Raw genomic sequence first — 19,422 nt, 5'->3', positions numbered from 1 at the left:
TACAAAAGAATGAAAATATATTCTGCACATATTGTTAAGGTCATATATATACCTGAAAACAAGTCAATTTTAATGAGCCTCGCAAGTCGTCAATTAGTCTATCTAAATGAAGGGCAAAGACTATTTCATGGATTAACGAATTTTAGAGCCTTTTTAACTACCTACATGAAAAAAATATTTTAACAAAAAAACAACCGACTTCAAAAAAAATATTCCAAAACAATAGATACGCACTAAAAAGTATAAAAATAATTGTGTATTTTTATAAAATCTAATTCTAGTTACGATTATTGTAATTTTTGGAGTCGGTGTCAGCCAAGATAGGTTTATACTAGGTTAACTACATACACAGTTTTAGGTGAGATGGGCTTGAGTCGTTAGGAGGCGAGAGGCGTGAGCGGGTCCGCGGTGGGAGGATATACGTATACAGCAAATTTAAGACTTTTATGATTTTATCATGGATTATTATCAGATCGATTACAATGGGACCACACGGGAAGCACTAGCTTTCAAATAAAAAAAGGACTATCAAAATCGGTCCACCCAGTCGAGTTTTGAGGTAATTAACATAAAAAAAAACATACCGACGAATTGAAAACCTCCTCCTTTTTTGATGTCTGTTAAAAAGTCCATTGAGATTTACCTAGGTAGTTAGGTATATTAATAAAATACAAATGTACCTGATACTTAACCCCACTTGACTTCCCAACGTACTAGATGCCCGTAAGCTAGTCATTAAAATTGATATAACAGAGTACCGAGTAGGTAATTATCTGTCACGACTCACGGCCTTAGTTATTTTTATTTTTTACGCTTCATTTCACGCTGGCCGTTGGCGCCCGGCACATTTGACATTTCAAAGCGCATAAGTCAGCTGTCAGTAATTCACACTTGACATCAGGCACCAAAGAGTATAATAATATATAGGCCAGGCACTTGCAGTAGCAGTACGCACTACGCAGTTACGCACTCGGTGTTGGCAGTCGGCACTCGCACTACGCACTACGCAGACCACAGTGCAGTCAGCATTAGCAGTTGTCAACTTGTCAGTACCGATCAAGACAGAGTACAACGCGCACGCTATGCGGAGAATTATCTTGTTATTTTGCTTTGCAGCGTATGCGTTTGCGCAGGAATTATCAGTAAACACTACGCATGGTATGGTTGTTGGTAAACGTGCAACCGATGGGGACTACTACACATTTTATGGGATAAGATATGGAGGATCAACTTCTGGAGCGAACCGATTTAAGGTATGTGTTAGGTTATATTAGAAGGTTAAGACTTGCCGGTTATTTCTCGGTATGTAAGCGTTGTTTACTTGCAACATGAGACCGTGTTCCGCAAACATTTTAATTGAATAAACATTGCTTGATTCTAAGATGTGTGATATATATTTTTTTTAATATTGTCGTGAATATTACTATTACATATTGTAATATTATATACCTTACTTAACTTTGATTATACAATAATTTGGTTTTACCTAGCGAACGTTTTAGTCACAAAAATTTTGTGGATTTTATGTCTGATTCGATTTCTGCTGATTTACTTGATAATCTTATCTCTAGCTGTTGGAGTCCCTGTTGTATAAATTCGTGGAACTCGAATGTAGGTATATATGCGTATAAAACATATTTAAAAGTGACTTCGTGATGTTCTTGTATTTCATATAGTATCTTATATCTTATATATAAAATTCTCGTGTCACAATGTTAATTACCCTAATCCTCCGAAATAGCTTCACTGATTTTTACCAAATTTTATATGTATATTCAGTAGGTCTGAGAATCGGCTACTATCTATTTTTCATACCCCTAGTTTTTTACCCTTTGTTGTTACCCTTAACATTTTTTTTTTAATTTTTGGACAATTTTTTTTTATTTTTATTTTATTATGATTCAACATTAAAAAATACCTACAACTTCAAATTTTCACCGGTCCACGATCAACATCTATTTTTGTATCGCGATTTTCATATTGTTCTCTTCCATCCACAGATAGGTACGCAATAGAGTTGCAAGATGACAATCGAATCTAATGATTATTGTAGTACAATAAATTTTATTTACGATATATTTAGTAGGTCTGAAAATCGGTCGTCATCCGTTTTTTATACCCTAAAAATTTTTACTATTGAATTGTTTTATTACTTTATATGGCAATACAACGTTTGCTGGGTCAGCTAGTGATACATAAACATGTCATGATTCATGAAATAAAGAAAAAAAATTATTCACTGAGGACAAAATGATACTACACATGTCAACGATTTTACCACCACTTCGGTAAAGTTAAGCTTTAATGAGTAGAAGTAGCAAGAACTTGCAACTCATTGCCACTCTTTTAGATGTATATATTTTACTGTTTCAGTATGTTAAGGTAGGTACATAAATACTTGTATTGTAACAAAAGTAGTTGTATCTAAATATTTCAACACTGCGTATCGTTTAGTCCATCTTAAAAGAGAGGTTAGATTATATTTCGATTCCTAACCCATAATATTTAAAAATAATTGTATTAGGTATCATTTTTATGAGACAAATTTTTGACATACGGTTTGACAGTTTTGCTGACATTATTTCATTAGCTTATTAAATTGAAAACGAAATCATTGATGATGTAATGATGAACTTCTACAAATTGAATTATAAACACATAAGGAATAAAAAATTGATAACATAAATAAGAATTCGAAAACCTACATCGAATCGCGCGAGGATCAAATCGGCGGCACCGATTCGCTGAAGAATAGCACAAGTAATAAATATTGTTGAATTGATATAAATACCTAGTCTTTCCATATATTATACTGAAACACAGAAAAAAAATCTATTTAAATAACAATTATTACTTTTACACTGTGTTAGTTTTATGCAGAAAAATATAAAACGCTTTTTCGATCTACATTTTACTAATACCAAGCGTATGGAGACATAAAAATTGCATTTGGCTCCATACCTACTTTGTGTAATGCAATCACAGCGATCCGGTTCTCTTTATCACCCCACTCCGTTTTAATATCGCAAAATATTGTACAATATATTGGCGCCAAAATTAGAAAACTCAATCATATAAAAATGACAGATTCCAAATTCAAATGTAATATTTTGTTTATTTTTAATTGTAACAGTATCTATGGCCAGACTACGTATGTAACAAGTAATCGAATCGCTGATTTGAAGTTACATATTATATCAAATAATAACAACAATTTTAAAAATAGAATTTTAAATTGCTTTATATCTCTAGAACGCGTTAAAAAGTAAATAAAAAACTAGAGAACAGTGTTATTAACGTGAGTGTGACTCAGTTGCCGGAATACTTTACCTGTATTCTGTAAACAGCTTTCTGATCCGGCTGTTTACTAACATGGCATGGGCATTACAAAAAAAAAGGTATTAACAATGCGCCTTGGTATCAATACTTGCCATTATTATTGTCGGCGATGTTTTCTTACTAGTTTTCTCATTTACGTATGTTTTGTATTGAATTTCATTAAACTCTATTGGAAAAGAGAAAAATGGACAATTGTGCAGTACATAATATACATATATTTCGGCATTTATAAAACTCTGGCATATATATTTATCTAGCCTCCACGGGTCCTCTACATACTGTGTGGGTGTTTTTTGTAGGCACGAGTGCTATAAACTACACAAAGTAAAAAATATTGGTAAAAGTAAAATTTACACAACTTTTCTTTATAACTTTTTCTGGAGGGACTGCCTAAGTAAAAATTGTAATTTTGTTATATTTTTTTTTATGAAAATACGGGACGAGACGAGCAGGACGTTCAACTGATGGTAATTGATAAGAACTGTCCATTACAATGCAGTGCCGCTCAGGATTCTTGAAAAGCCCAAAAATTCTGAGCGGCACTACAATTGCGCTCGTCACCTTGAGACATAAGCTGTTAACTCTCATTTGCTCAGTAATTTCACCAGCTACGGCGCCCTTCAGACTGAAATACAGTAAAGTTTACACATTACTGCTTCACGGCAGAAATAGGCGCCATTGTGGTACTCATAATCTAGCCGGCATCCCGTGCATAGGAGCCTCCCACTTGTAAAGTATGAAATGTGCAATGATTTGACATAAGATTGAAATAGTATTAATAACAGCATGGCAATTGGTGACGAAGTATAATCCGTCTAAGTTTGAAAGCGAAGAGTTGCTTAAAATGTAGTGGATTTCGGCTATGTCCGTTTTTTACAAGATTATATCTTCATCTGTCAATCTATCAATGACTGCACGTTTTATACAATCGAGTGAGTCGCTTTTTTCTTAGAGAGTATCGCTAGGCTGTGACGTAGCTTAGGCCTAGTTTACGAAGGTCTTTCTCGTGAGGGTAGAATATAAAAGTTATTGAGAAATAGCCCGGGGTGAACACCTATAAGCTCATTTGGTGATAGGTGGCTCACCACTTTCATTCAAACTTGAACCCAATTAATTAATTACAAAATTTCTCACAGCGATTTCGTCATCGTTTTGAAAACAAAATTAAATCGTTTTAAATTCGAATCGAAGTGACAGCAGTCTTAACTCTCAATTACCTAATTTAACTTTAACGGCATTCGGCAACAAGTTCTTATCTTAACTGCTTAACACATTTCTCAAAGTGTTCAATTTACTTAAGTACTTTTTTATCAATCTTCAGTAGGTAACTTTTTTGCGTTAGTCTTATATTACATGAAAACGAAATTAAATTCATGCCTAAATTAATCTAAGCAATTTTATAAATGCTTTTTTTGGTTTATACGATTAATTAACAATTTAACCGAAAAACTTTACAGAGACAAAGGGGTGCATTTTATTCCGAAAAATATAATATTTCTATCTGAGAATATTTCAAAAGTTTCAAAGAACATTCATTAAGGTAACTACTTGATTTAAAACTATAAATATAGAAATTGAGCAAAATGATAAAATTTACGATAAACTGAAAGATAATTGTAAGACTGAGATTAGATTAGAATTCACAAAGAAAATCTATAACTACATTATTTCATGACAATTTAATAAACTTCAAGCAACATGCTTGCAACCTTGTTCGTCTGGACTTGGAAATAAGAATTAGTATCCGCATTTTCTTTTTTCTGCGGCTCTTTCATAGCATTTGAATTTTATTAATAAAGCATAATTTAATTCAAACAAATCTTATTACTATATTTACAATACTATGTCTATATAAGAAGATAGTATTTTGAACATTCTCCGCGCCTCTGGGCCCCACGGGCCAAGTGTCTCGAAACCAAACGGCACAAAGATGTATGACTCAAATAAAGCATAATAAATATGCATTTTTTCATATATCATTAAATTATTCGCTTCTAATATTGCATTATGGTAAATTCTAGGTCAAAAGAATAAAAAAATCGGTAGTCGAAGAATCAATAAAGTTTCGGAGAAAGTCAGTCAATCACTACCCTGTCTTAATACAGGAAAAAGCATAGTTTCATATCAAGAGACTGCTTAAATAATGGTATTTTCTTATTTCAGGCACCTACACCCGCTCCTACGTATACAGGAGTCTACCAGGCTGACGATAGTAGTGTTTTCTGCGCTCAACCGACAGCAAGAGGTCTCGTAGGAGTAGAAGACTGTTTAGTACTCAATGTATTTACTAGAAATGCATCGATAAGTAGACCTGTCGTCGTTTGGCTGGAAAGCGAAGAATATACAACATCACGGCAAGAACTCTTCACATTTAAAAAACTGATTGATGAAGAACTCGTTGTAGTGTCCATTCACTATCGCCTTTCAATCTTTGGATTTCTATGTCTTGGAGTACCTGCAGCACCAGGTAATGCTGGCCTTAAAGATATCATTCAAGGATTGAAGTGGATAAATGTTAATATAGCTGGTTTTGGTGGCGACCCTAGAAATGTTGTTTTACTTGGTCATGGATCGGGAGCTGCTATAGCAGAGTTAATATCATTGTCTCCTTTAGGACATGACTTGGTTCATAAAGTAATAGCAATAAGTGGCTCAGCCTTAGCTCCATGGGCAGTCGCGTACGAACCCGTGCAATACGCCGAAAGATTTAGTGAAAAATTAAGTTACTCTGGCAAGTCAAAAGAAAATCTGGCAAAATCCATTGCAAATACAGATTTAAATGTCCTTGTACCATCTCTTAAGGACTTTACGTTTTTCAATAACACCCCCCTCTTTGCTCCTTGTATTGAGAGCTCGGATATTAGTGAAGATGAAAGAGTGTTGCCAGACGCACCTATTAACTTACTGCGTAGTGGAAACTATAGTCAAATTCCTTATATTTCTGTATTTGTTGACATGGAAGGGACATTAAGGGCTGAGCAGGCTGCTTTTAACAATTGGATTGACACAATGCAAGCAAACTTTAGTGACTTTCTCCCGGTAGACCTAAACCTAGAATCAGATCAAAATAAGTCAGCTGTCGTACAATCAATCAGGGAATTTTACTTTGCCCAGCAGCCTGTAAATATGGAAGGTTTTCTGAACTTTGAAGGAGATACATTGGTTGTTGTTTCAATGATTAGAGGAGTAACAGAAAGAGCTAAAACATCTACAGCACCAGTTAGACTTCTGGAGTTTGCCTACCGCGGTACCCATAACTCAGATTGGCCTTATACACAAATCCGCTTAGACGGTGTCAAGCACGGTGGACTTTTGAACTATCTTTTCGACTTTGATCTACGCCCTGCTGATGTCGCCGTGCAGACTGCTATTCTGAGAAGATTCAGCGAATTCGCTAAGAATGGGTATGTGTTTATGTTGTCTTTTATGAGAAATACCTTAAATGCAGTATCTAAATTGCAACAGTAAATTCTTGACTTAATCGCGGAATCACGGTGACTACATTATTAGAACAAAATAACCTTGGGTTAGAAAATAGAAAACATTAGTTTTCAGATTTTGCACTAATGCACAAAATAAATTGTATTGTTATAGCAAATACAGAAAGATGATAAAACACCAGTATATTTCCGAAAATAATTTGCTAAACATTCCAACTGTCAATACTAGATACCAATTACTCATTAAACACTAATACAGATCAACAGCCATACACACACTCGCACTTGTATCGCTTATACACTGAATAAATTTAGTGCCCCTCTATATATGTATACCCCTAAGGATTATTCTCGAATGTTGTCGAACAATGTAGTATATAACAAACAATCAACAAGAAATAATAAACAAATGAACAGGTTGTTTTTGTAACAACAGGTTATGACATATTCGACCTTAGGATCCGAGACAGAAGGTACAGATTCGAATCGAGACAGTGAGTACAATATCAGCGGCTGTTTTTGTTGATTTTAATGGGCATATATATAGGAATATTTTTCGGCATTTGCCACCAGGTAAACGTCTTGCTCGATTGGTCATTATTTCGTATAAAAAATCTTTGCCTCCATAAAATTATTTAATTAAATTTTTTATAACTATAACGTAATGTCTTTCTTAGGTAATATAATTTTATTTTCAATTTGTAGTACTTTATGTTGATGTGAAATTTCACTATTTATAATGAAAGATTTTCAATATGAATTTTCAGAAATCCTAACCCGACGAATTACGTGAATTCTGGAATCACTTGGAACCCCTACACTGACAGCAGTCCCTTATCTCTCCGAATCAGTGGAGGCGATGTCATAACAGTGGGCAAGAGTTTCCAGGAAGAAGAGAGACTCAACATTCACCAGCAGAGAATGAATTTCTGGAACAAACTCTATTCTCAATACTATCACCCACCGCAATCAGCTTCTTCCGCCGTAAAGATATTAAGTGTTTCTTTGACTGTAGTCTTTTGTCTATTGTTTGTAAAACTCTTATAAGTTTTTTCTTCACCTTACATCTTGGTATTTAGTTAAGGATATAACTAGCAGTGCACCAAAAAATTTAGGCCTTTTAGTAGCTTTTTTTTTATTTGGCGAGCTTACAGCAACAATTACAAATCAGCCAAGTAAACATAATTCTGAATGTCAATTACAAGCTACCGCTTTAGTATAAACTTTTATCTGTAGTGATGGAGTTGGGTTTTAAAGGTTTTCAGAACAACTTTAAAAATTATAAATAAAAAAATCATAGAATTCACTGTTGGTAAATCAATTTGATATCCTTACTGATTTTACTATATGAAATTCTGTATTTTAATTAAAAAAAACCGTCCGTTTGACATATAAACTAGTTCTACTTTAATTAATGCATTTAATGTGTGTTATTTAGACGTGAGAGTTAATGCGTATACTTAAGTTTGTATAATTAGTATTAAGTAATTCAATATAGGAACACTCGAAGATTTTTTAAGAATGCCATAAATATATATTTGCTATACGTAATGACTATTTGTCTCTTTCCGAGAGCTTTTTTCCCAAGTAACATTACCGTGGTCCGTGCCCCAACTGTCATCACTTCTGAAATTTATTAAGTGTGGGTCAGATAATCAGTTCGTGTCTAGCTGAACCGTCATCTTGCTTCTTACTAGTGGGGTGTCGACGTGTTTTGTGTGAACGAAACAAGACCGTTAATTTTTTTTCGTCGACTAGTCGACGGACTTGTTTAAATCGTGGACTGTAGTTTACCTTCGACGGTATTGTAGACGCTAGACAAGACAGTCATTATTACAAGTTTACTTTGCGAGGCGGAACGACCGAACCGACTGTATGGGCTCGTCGCGATCGCCATGGCTTAGAATAGACTGTATTAATTCATAATAATGACATTAATTTATCTCGAACTAAATTAAATAAAAGCATTTTAAAAGATCAACTGATTTTATGTATATGACTAGTGAGTATCTATTTGTTAAAATTAATTCATGATTTACATTCTGTTGTAATGGATGGCAAACGATATTTTGTTTACGTTTGTCATAGTCTATAAATTGAACTAGTTCATTTGAAATACGTGAACCGTCGAATCGTCGACGCGTCATCGACCTGTTGACTGAACTGGTTCGTTCATTCAACGCCCATCACTACTTCTTACTAGATTATTCAGTTTTCGTACGGTTGTAGCTCAATTCATCTTTGTCTACATTTATTGTCATTTATCAAAGGAAATATCGAAAAATCGTGTAAGAATGCTATAGTAAATAGCTAAGTAATATTTACTTTTTTACCTGGGTGGTTTCCTATATTAAATCTTATAGTTACTGGATAATATCCAGAATATATTTTGGACACAGCTATTAGTTATAACAACTTTGAAATTATTTTTATTTTTTTTTTGATTGACGCGTTACATTGAAATAAAATGCTTTTTTTTCCCACCGACTTTTTTCCCCACCTCGATGAAAAGCTCGCTTTTGGTCCCTGGTACGAGGGAAAAAAGTGGCCGATTCTCTCCCGGCAAGACGACTTTTGTACCTCGTACCAGGGACTAATAGCGAGCTTTTTACATCCAGGTGGGGAAAAAGTCATATTACCACCCGCGCTTGTCAATATTCCGCAGGTGAGAATGATCTACTTTTCTTCTTGTTGCGTAATATACTATTTAAAGGATTAACACGCGTGTAAATTTTACTGTAATTTCACATTTAAGTTATCTGCGTAAAAGTGCCCATGAATACATGCGCCTTCAAAGGTCACGAAACGTCTGGTTAAATAAATAAATTAAATTTTTACGCAAATAACTCAATGTAAAAAGTATTTTATTTAAATAATTTTTAATTTTAAGCACGACATGTTCTTAGCTAACTGTATTTTATTGTTTTCGTTTTGAATTTGATTTTAAATAAAAACAAAAAAACGCCATTCTGTTTTGTTACAATCTATTCATTACAATTATAAGAACCCGCTAAGTAGTAATCGTTACTTGAAATAAATGAGCTATAAATTATAAAATTATGTGCGCCCTACGTAAAATAATTTTTATCAGAAAATAGTAAAATAGTCATACCGACCTTTTTATCAGCTGTAAAATACTAGTAATATAGATTTTGTGCTACGATTTAGCTGTTTGTACGCTGGGTGCGGTCTGCGCATGTCGCCCCTCCCCCCCGCACCCTACCGCCAATAAGACCCTATTGTTTATTTCTGCGCACTTGATGATACCGATCAAGATCTGAAATAAACCCCAATTCCAAAGAGCCAGCTACATCTCCAGTTGATTCACATTTTATCTTTTTTCTATGTAATATTTTTAATTAGAATTTAATAATAATTAATTTATTATAATTTAATAATAATTTTCATAAATATAAGTTTATTTGTATTAAGTGCATCGAGGCTTTATTGAGGATTTTCTCGCAACATTGCAAGTAGATGGCAGTTGAGACATTGAATACGGGATGCGGATAATTTATATGATGTTGAAGTACATGTGAATGACAGGCTAGTAAATCATCTGTAAACCACTAAAGAACCTTGGTTTACCGAGATGGCAATATTTTTTCCCGTACTGAACATCTAAATAGCAGCGGCACCTTTTTGCCACCAGTAATGTGTAAGCTAGTGCTTACAGAAGTAGTCTTCTGAAGAAGCTGGAAAGTCCTAGCCCAAGGGAGAGTGTCTTATTTTCGCAGGATACCGGCTAGATAAGCGCCTTTTTTTGCCGTGACGCAGTAATGTATAAGCATTATTGTGTTTCGGTCTGAAGGTTGCCGTAGCTAGTGAAGTTGCTAGGCAAATAAGACGTAACTTCTTATGTCTCAAGGTGACGAGCGCAATTGTAGTGCCGCTCAGAATTTTTTGCTTCAAGATTCCTAAGCGGCACTGTATTGTAATGGGCAGGGCGTATCAATTACCATCAGCTGAACATCCTGCTCCTCTCGTCCCTTATTATTATAAAAAAGGCTACGCTAGGAAAAAAGTTACACGAGCATTGAAGGTAGGTGTGCTAATTTTCTTTGTATGGAGATCCTATAAACTTACACTCGAGACCCAAGTCTCAAGCACAGTTTGGGACAACCTATGCCCAACGCCTGTACTATGGGTTGCAATACAACGATGTATTTTATACAATATACTTACTTAAACATACATAAATACATATAAACATCCATGACTCGGAAATAAACATCCATATTAATCTTACAAATGTTAGCACCTACCGGGATTTAAACCCTCTAGCTCAGTAGGCAGGGTCACTACAGGGTGACGAGCGCAGTTGTAGTGCCGCTCAGAATTTTTAGGGTTTTTCAAGAATCCTGAGCGGCACTGCATTGTAACTGGCAGGGCGTACTAACGAGGAGGGCATACTAGATATTGAGGAAAGTCACAAATCAACCAACATGTAACTGGCAGGGCGTATCAATTACCATCAGCTGAACGTCCTGGTCGTCTCGTCCCCTATTTTCTTAATAAAAAAGTATTTAATGTAGATACGGATCACCTGATGGTATTGTAACATCACTTAACACTTAAGGTCACCAAACCTTATAATGCGTCGAATAAAAGGACATATTAACGAGGAGAGCATACTAGATATTGAGGAAAGTCACAAATCAACCTACATGTTATGTTTTTATTTTCTCACTTATTATTTTTGCAAATATGTTAATTTTCTTATTAAAAATGAAAATTTCTTTTTTTAATTATCATCATTATTTTATGCTGTTTACAATAAAAATTAATTTATCCAATCGAATTATTAATAAACATTTAATCCTCAAGAATTCATGAGATAATGTAAAAACGTGGTGGCCCATATTTTGCTTTAACTAGTATATAACAAACTATTCACATTGTTACATAGGAACCAACTACTTATTCCTTATTTGATACTGCGTTAAATACTCACAAATAATCGCCTTGTTATATTTGGACTTACCTGAAACATAAAGAGAATTCAAATTTATTTTATATAATTACTAAAAACAAACTCCTTAATATTATAATCACTCATTTAGATTTCTTAGGTAGGTACTACATTTACGGCCGTTCCCAGTATACTATCTATATACAGATAGAGATAAATTACTACCTTTTAATGTCAGTAATTAGCTGTTTATCTGAAGCTGTCTCAATATACCTGATAAGTCATTCTTATCGCCTTATATTGGGACGCGTGAATTGCAATTTCCATACAAACTTCTATCGCTGGTAAGCTATACGTCGTCCCATTGACAGATACGTGTACGGATAAAGTGTGTTACCGTCGATAAGTTTATTGGGACAGAAAAGTCAACGATAGTTACGATTTTTATCCCAAGTAAGAGATTAGACTGAATATTGGGAATGGCCTTAATACTACTACGCTAACTACGAATTACTCTAGCCAGAATATTTCACAAATGAAATGCTAGGATTTTCGCAGAGCAAAAATTCAAATTCAACCATCCCACTTCTGTTAAGGCGCGGACTGACTTGGATTGTAAAGGCTACAACCAATAGTACAATATTTGAGTTGATCATGAGGCTAAGCTGCAAATGGGCATTTATTTTACTGGTTTTCTTTTGTTTATTCAAAATATACATATTAAATTGAATAATTGTTCGGTTTAAGTTTTAGAAAAATACTAATTCTATTAAATTCTTTTAAAAAAGAATGTTGTTATCGCTGAAAATTCAGAGATTTAAAACTCCAAAGTTTATTTTTGGGAAGCACCTTCCAAATTTTTTATTGGACATTTCAAATTATATATATACATTCTATTTGGTTCAAATTTTTCTTTAAGTACTTCTTTTTGTAATGTATTTTTTGCGTAGGAATATTTTCATTGGGTTATGTTGTAATCGCCTCTCTAAGAAACCAATTTTTGTGGATATTGAGGTATGACCGCGCCTTAACAATTGAATATGAAACTCAATAATACTTAATAATATATTATTAAGAAATATATTAATGAACTCTCTGTGAATTGACTTTATATCGAATTAATACCGAAAATTCAGTCTACAATAACCGATTTTATCTTAATTAATATAGCAGTTCTATATACATATATCATATAATACGGCGTATGTTACGAGATCCTCCATCCGCTCCTTTGCATAGGATGCCGGCTAGATTATGGGTAAGGAGGTACTACAACGGAGCCTATTTCTGCCGTGAAGCAGTAATGTGTAAGCATTATTGTGTTTCGGTCTAATAGTCCATTGAAATGTTACATGAGCCCTGGTCACCCGCCCTCGCCGAATGAGTTCAGAAAAGCTGTTTCATCTGATTGCCATCTCGGAATTCCACCCTCGCACGCCACGCCACAAATAAGAATATCATCCCCACCATCTGGATGTGTGGCGTTCCTCCACAGGGCGGTTTTGAAGGATCTTTTTTCCACGTCCAACCATTCTGTGGAACAAGCTTCCTTGTGCGGTGTTTCCGGGACGATACGACATGGTCTCTTATGCCTATGTTTTCATATATCATTTTGTTTTTTAGAAGTGATTTATGTTTGGTTTTTAAAATAAAACAATCTATATATTTTAATTTCTTATAGGCGGCGGCAAATCTATCCCCCATTTGAAGGCGCCATCTAAATGATGCGATACTACTAAATGTAAAACGCACAAAATTGCTTTATCGAGACACCTTATATTGCCTACACTATTATTGTGTTACCACGCAAAAGTGAACGATTTAACCCAATCTATAGATTTTTCTTTAAAAACCATTGTTATTAGTTTAACCATAAAGTTATCAGGCAATCTGAAACCAATTTGTAATAAAAGTTAAAACATGTTCCACATGAAAACATTTACAACAACAGCGCTATTCTAGCACGGCTGTTAACAAAAGCCGATTACTTATCAAAACATTCAACAAAACCTTTAAAATGCCATTTCATTGTCAAAATAAACATTGGAGGCTATTGGATGTTTACATGGCCTGTAACTTAGATACTCGCAGTCAAAACCAACTGCTTAAGTTAACAATTGTAAATGGAAGTTACATGTTCATCAATCATCGGTTAACTTTATTTGTCAAGTAGCTGACCCGTCAGACGTTCTTCTGTCAATAAACGGTTCGAGAGATATGGTAAATGCGTGGGTGAGTGCGTGGGCGGGATTGTGACACGACAAACTATACATATGTAAACCTTCCTTGAGCTTCAACGAATCTATTTCAAAAGATTTCAACCTACCTACTAAGCTAGAGGTCCCGGGTTCGAATCCCGGTAGGTGCAAGCATTTATATGATGAATATAGATGTTTGTTTCCGAGTCATGTTTAAGTAAGTATATTGTATTAAATATATCATTGTCTTGTAACCCATAACACAGGCTATATATGCTTAACTTGGGGCAAGATAATCTGTGTAAAAAGTGTGTCAATATTATTATTATTATTTCATTGAGATCGGTCGAATAGTTTTCGAGTATTAGGGAACATACAAACATACATTCCCTTTTATATATATGTATATAGATAGTCCAAAGTACTAAATCAAATGAAATAAAAAATATTTTATTTCATAGGTAAATCATATTACACTTGAATTTGTTCTTTTTTTCATACAGATCATTCGAAAGACAAATTTCCTTAGTGAAGAACGAGCAAGAAACTCTAAGGATGCTTCTTTTCAAAACAGATTAGATATTACAAGTTCTTATTTTTAATAAAAAGAAAAAAAAACGAAAGAAACTACTTAAAGATAAAGTTATTCATCATTTTAGCCGTGTCATGTGATAAATATCTTTAGCGTTTAAAGCTCAGTCCGGTCAGATCCGTGAAGTGTGAAGAAAGTAACTTAAGAAATATATTAAAATTATTGAAGTGAAAACTTCTTTAACCCGCTTTGGGCACTTTTTGGTAGGGTAAAATCTTATGGGTTCGCGTCACCGACATGCTCATGCCTGGCGCACGCGATAAATAAATAATTAAATATATATAAAAGAAAATTTATTGAAGTAGGCGTTACTTTGCGGAAATCCATAATGATACAAATGATTTAAGTTTTCTTTAGTGTTAATTCCGCCAATATTTGTTTTGAAACAATTCGACACGTGTTTCGTCTCTACCCGAGGCACCCTCAAGACGTGTTGTCTCGCCAAAATCTGGCACGAGACTGAAGTCTCAAACTCGAAAAAAAGATACGGGCTTAAAAACAAATATTGATACGAATTGTTTAAAAACAAATAATGGCGGAATTAACACTAAAGAAAACTTAAATCATTTGTATACATATTAATTAAATATACATTATTAGACACTTTTTGGATGAGTGGCAATCTCGTGAGTTCGCGTCACCGAAATGCTTAAAGCTGTATATCTGACAGTATATCAGCTGTCGTATTGTGCAACATTGGTGCTGTGTCTCTACAACTGCCATTTTTTTAAATCTTGTAAATAAGAAAAAAAAGATTGTGTGGTTTTATAAAACCAAGGTAAAAGTGAAACTTTTTTTCACATCATAGACATTTAACTAAAAATGTTTGGAATAATATACCATTAAGGGTATAAAATCGCTTTATCAATCTTCATTTTATACTTGGAAAATTGGAATGATAATGGGAAATAATAAAAGTGTCTTAGAGCTGGTTAAAATATTGATTGAAAAGGATTAAAAATGATGAAATTTGAATACTTTAAATTCTTTTTCATGTATGTATATACCTAGATATACAGTTTACATGGGGTGACTGATTCCCAATACTTTTCAATCAATATTTTTAATCAGGTAGAGTACGACATACATAATACTTAACAATTATTTAGATTATATACTCATATTAAAAAACTGAAAACAATATTTTATAAGGGTTTCATTCAATAGTCTATATACTACACGGTCAGATGCTGCGAAATATAGGCGCCGCACGACCGTCACGCGACATGCAACACACAGACGAAAAAGTTTGAGACGATGTAATAAAAGTTTCACTTTAATATCAAGTTTAATCAAATGAACCAAAGTAGATACTTAGTTACCTATGTGATTATAATGTAGAGACAAAGAGGATGCAAATACTACGTAATTTGTCGAAAATCCGTGAAAATCGTAACAATCAAAGATAGATCTTGACATATTAAAAAAGAATGCTGATTAAGTTCAATTAAATTAGCTTCAGGGTTTTGTTACGAGACGACATTTACCAGCATAAAATTAAAAAAAAAAGACATTATACAGTTTGAGAGACAGATCACAGATGTTTATGAACGATAAATGCTTTCTAAGTTAAATCCTGTAAGTTTCAGCGTTTTATTAAGTGAAGGCAATATGTAACGGTCGAGAGATAAAGCTCGTGTCACAATTAAGATGAACTAACTAAGACTTCAACTGTTTTACATTAATTGTATAAATCACTATGTTTGATCGCAGTTAGAGTATTCTGTGAGCATATGGAGCCCTTTTTACACGAAATATGTAGCAAATATTGAAATGATACAAAAAAAGTTTCTCCGTAATCTTAATATATATAAATTACGTGACACGTTGTTTGTCCGCGATGGACTCCTAAACTAATGAACGGATTTTAATGGGGATTACTTCATGGAGTGCAGTTTGGTCCAACTTGAGAGAGGATAGTTTTTATTTCGATTTGGGACCCATAATTATTTTTATTTTCAATATTTGTTTTGTATGGACATTTTTTAGTTTTTACGAAATAATTATTGATGTTTTGCAATATTATTGGCAAATTCTTATAAAACAGTATTTTGTTTTTATTATCTACAGAACAACGTCTACGATGGTCAGCTAGTATATATTATAAAAAGAAAAAATCTTACATTAATTATGAGCAGTTACTCAAAAAATGCAACATGTTGAGTTTGGAAACGAGGCGTATGCAGTTAGAGATTATGTGGTTGTACGACTTATGCAACAATAAATACGACTGTATTGACTTAAGGCGCTATAGTCCTAAAAAGAAACATTTTTGAAAATCTACTTAAAATACTACGTTTCAAATTTTTTGACATGTTTATCTTCATTTCTTTATCTAAATTATTGCAGTTTCGAAAACACGATTACGAAAAAAAATCTTGATAGATTTATTTTTTGAAAAATAGGCTTTTTTATATGAATTGTTTTATATTATCATAAAACTATGATGGCTATAAACACAAAACTTATTTATTTACTTTTTACTTTTTTACTTTACTACACAAAATTTATTTAATTAATATTCATCGTGGGTTTTATCAATTCGCTTTGTGAATTATTTTACGTAAAATTTGTTATCGTGTACCCATTCGACACCATATGAGAGCTACACATACACATGAATTATTTGCCTTAACAAAATATCTGAAGGGCAGTAGATTTATACAATAAATATTTTAACGACATCGACATTTTTAATGCAAATAAGAATAAATACAGGCGCTTAGTCTTGGATAAATTTAAAATTGATAAAAAATATTGAAAACTTAGTAAACTTAGTTTATAAATAATACCTATATATATATATAAGATTTTTCATGACCCCACTATAATTAGTTAGTTGCGGATAACGGGTTTGATTGTATAAATACTTAACTATTTGAACAATTAGTTATAAGTAACACTGTTTGTATGATTGTTTGCTGTCCTAAATAAAATAAAAACGCACACAAACGAATTTTAGATTTCTGTATATGAAATCTCATGAAAAATGAGTGATTCTAATTTAATTGAATTATTCGATTTATTCGGCACGGTCGATTCTTCTGGTGCGTGCGAATCCTAAACTTCGATTCGTTAGACGAGTTCGGCTCAGAGAAGTGTGCGTTCACCTTTATACCGATGTTTGCAACATCTCGATAAACACGAAACATATAACCACTAGCAGACCCGGCAAACGTTGTTTTGCCATATAAAGTATAATTCACGCGATAGTTTTATAAGTAACAAAATATTGCCTATATTATAGCCTGTACATCATTTTGTTCTATTGTCAATAGTTTTTGCAGCGCACGCAAAAATAGGTTTTCGATTTTACACCTTGTGTTACAAAATAGCAATTTTATTACGGATCCCTAATTTTGAAAAATAAAACATAGCCTTCCTCAATAAATGGACTACCCAACACTGAAATAATCATTCAAATCGGACCAGTAGTACCAGAGATTAGCGCGTTCAAACAAACAAACAAACAAACAAACACTGCAGCTTTATAATATTAGTATAGATTACTACTATCATTCGAAAAATGACATCTATTTCACGGATCTTAGCATGCTAAATTAGAGTTATTTGGTTACAGCATCCATTGGCATTGAAAAGTTGAAATCATTCATCATTGGCTATTTCAAAGATTTTCAATGTTCTAACTGTAGAGTAATGTGGTTTCTTAATCCTCGTCGGTTAAATACTAAAATTGAGCCGTACAAAAGCAGAAGCGCCACTGTCCATGGAGTAACAGTGAATCAACTGAATGATATTTAGTGTTTCTATGAGTTCTCTAGTTAGTAATCTGATGGGTTTTATTAAGCCTTTCTACATATTTTTTAGACCTAACTAAGTAGCGTTATTATGATTCGGGTTTAGTATCCTATCGTTATTGAAATAAAACAAAATTACTACTATTAAAACTATTATTCTTTACTACTCGAGAATTGAAAAGTCACAACATAGGTACCTATATCTATTTCAAAAAATTAAATATAAGCAATGTTTAAAGAGTGTTGAACGCTTAACAAAAGAAAGACACAGATTTGTAATAGATTTTTTTTGTATAGCCATTTTGTAGTCAATTAGTGACATACATTCGATTTAGCAAAACATTGATAAAACAAAACGCTATAGGTAATCCCCCTTATGCATAATAGTCCGCTTACTATAAACAGCCGCTTAGGAGTGTTATTTCTCCTTCTGCCTCAGGTCAATAGATGAAGACAGAGTGAGAATTAGCAATGCTTTAAGTTAGCAGACTATTATGAATAAGGGGGAACAACTTTACAGAGGCGCTCAGTTCAGTTCTACGCGATTTACATGTGATGGCAGATATTATTTGAAATAAAATTACAATTTCCGTTGTTTGATATAGCTTTGGTATATTTTTTTTGATTTGGCCTTTTTGTAAATGTTATTATTATTAATTAAAAGATTCCTTATAGTTCTTTATATTATTCAATCGTTTACCTGACTACTGTTGTTTTGCCATATAAATTAAGTACGCGAGCGAGCTCCTTATATGAATTGTCATATTATGACTAATAAAGGTATTTCTACGTCAAAAATATAGGTTCCAGATAAGTAATATATCATATACTAAAAGCTTTCCTCGAAACACCCTGCATCATACAAATATTCCGATCAGTTCGGTAGTTTTCGCAGTGCCTAGAACCGAAGAAAAAACCGGCTTAATGTTAATTAGTACCTATAGATATAATTTTTTTAAAAGAGATATAGCACAATAAACCACTAACTACACACACGAACCAAATAGTTCTTAAAATAATTATTTTTACATACCAATAATAACTATTAAATTTATAATGACAATTATTATGTACTAATTACTAACCCCCTTATTCATAATTGTCCGCTAACTTTAAACAGCCGCTTAGGAGTGTTTTGTCTCATTCTGACTTAGGTCAATAGAAGAAGACAGAGTGAGAATTA

General features: G+C 33.3%; 2 protein-coding genes across 6 annotated transcripts in view; one reads left to right on the top strand and one right to left on the bottom strand.

Annotated features, from left to right (window-relative positions):
- Positions 1-19,422, bottom strand: part of LOC126972044 (transient receptor potential cation channel trpm) — a 311,245-nt gene that overhangs the window by 214,136 nt on the left and 77,687 nt on the right. The window lies entirely within an intron of this gene.
- LOC126972077 (venom carboxylesterase-6-like) lies at positions 1,001-9,746 on the top strand. The gene is made up of 3 exons (XM_050818657.1): positions 1,001-1,253; positions 5,503-6,743; positions 7,547-9,746. The coding sequence occupies exons 1-3, from the start codon at positions 1,083-1,085 to the stop codon at positions 7,824-7,826; spliced, it is 1,692 nt and encodes a 563-aa protein (XP_050674614.1). The 5' UTR covers positions 1,001-1,082; the 3' UTR covers positions 7,827-9,746.

This window comes from Leptidea sinapis, chromosome 25 (assembly GCF_905404315.1).
Source record: "Leptidea sinapis chromosome 25, ilLepSina1.1, whole genome shotgun sequence".
Lineage (NCBI taxonomy): Eukaryota > Metazoa > Arthropoda > Insecta > Lepidoptera > Pieridae > Leptidea > Leptidea sinapis.
This window is presented reverse-complemented; position numbering and strand designations above follow the sequence as displayed.

What these genes read in the sequence shown, in the direction of transcription:
- LOC126972077 (XM_050818657.1), top strand. Translation starts at nt 1,083, where the DNA reads ATGCGGAGAATTATCTTGTTATTTTGCTTTGCAGCGTATGCGTTTGCG. An exon ending in CTGGAGCGAACCGATTTAAG is followed by an intron (nt 1,254 to 5,502) that starts GTATGTGTTAGG and finishes TTCTTATTTCAG; the next exon opens with GCACCTACACCCGCTCCTAC. An exon ending in AGCGAATTCGCTAAGAATGG is followed by an intron (nt 6,744 to 7,546) that starts GTATGTGTTTAT and finishes ATGAATTTTCAG; the next exon opens with AAATCCTAACCCGACGAATT.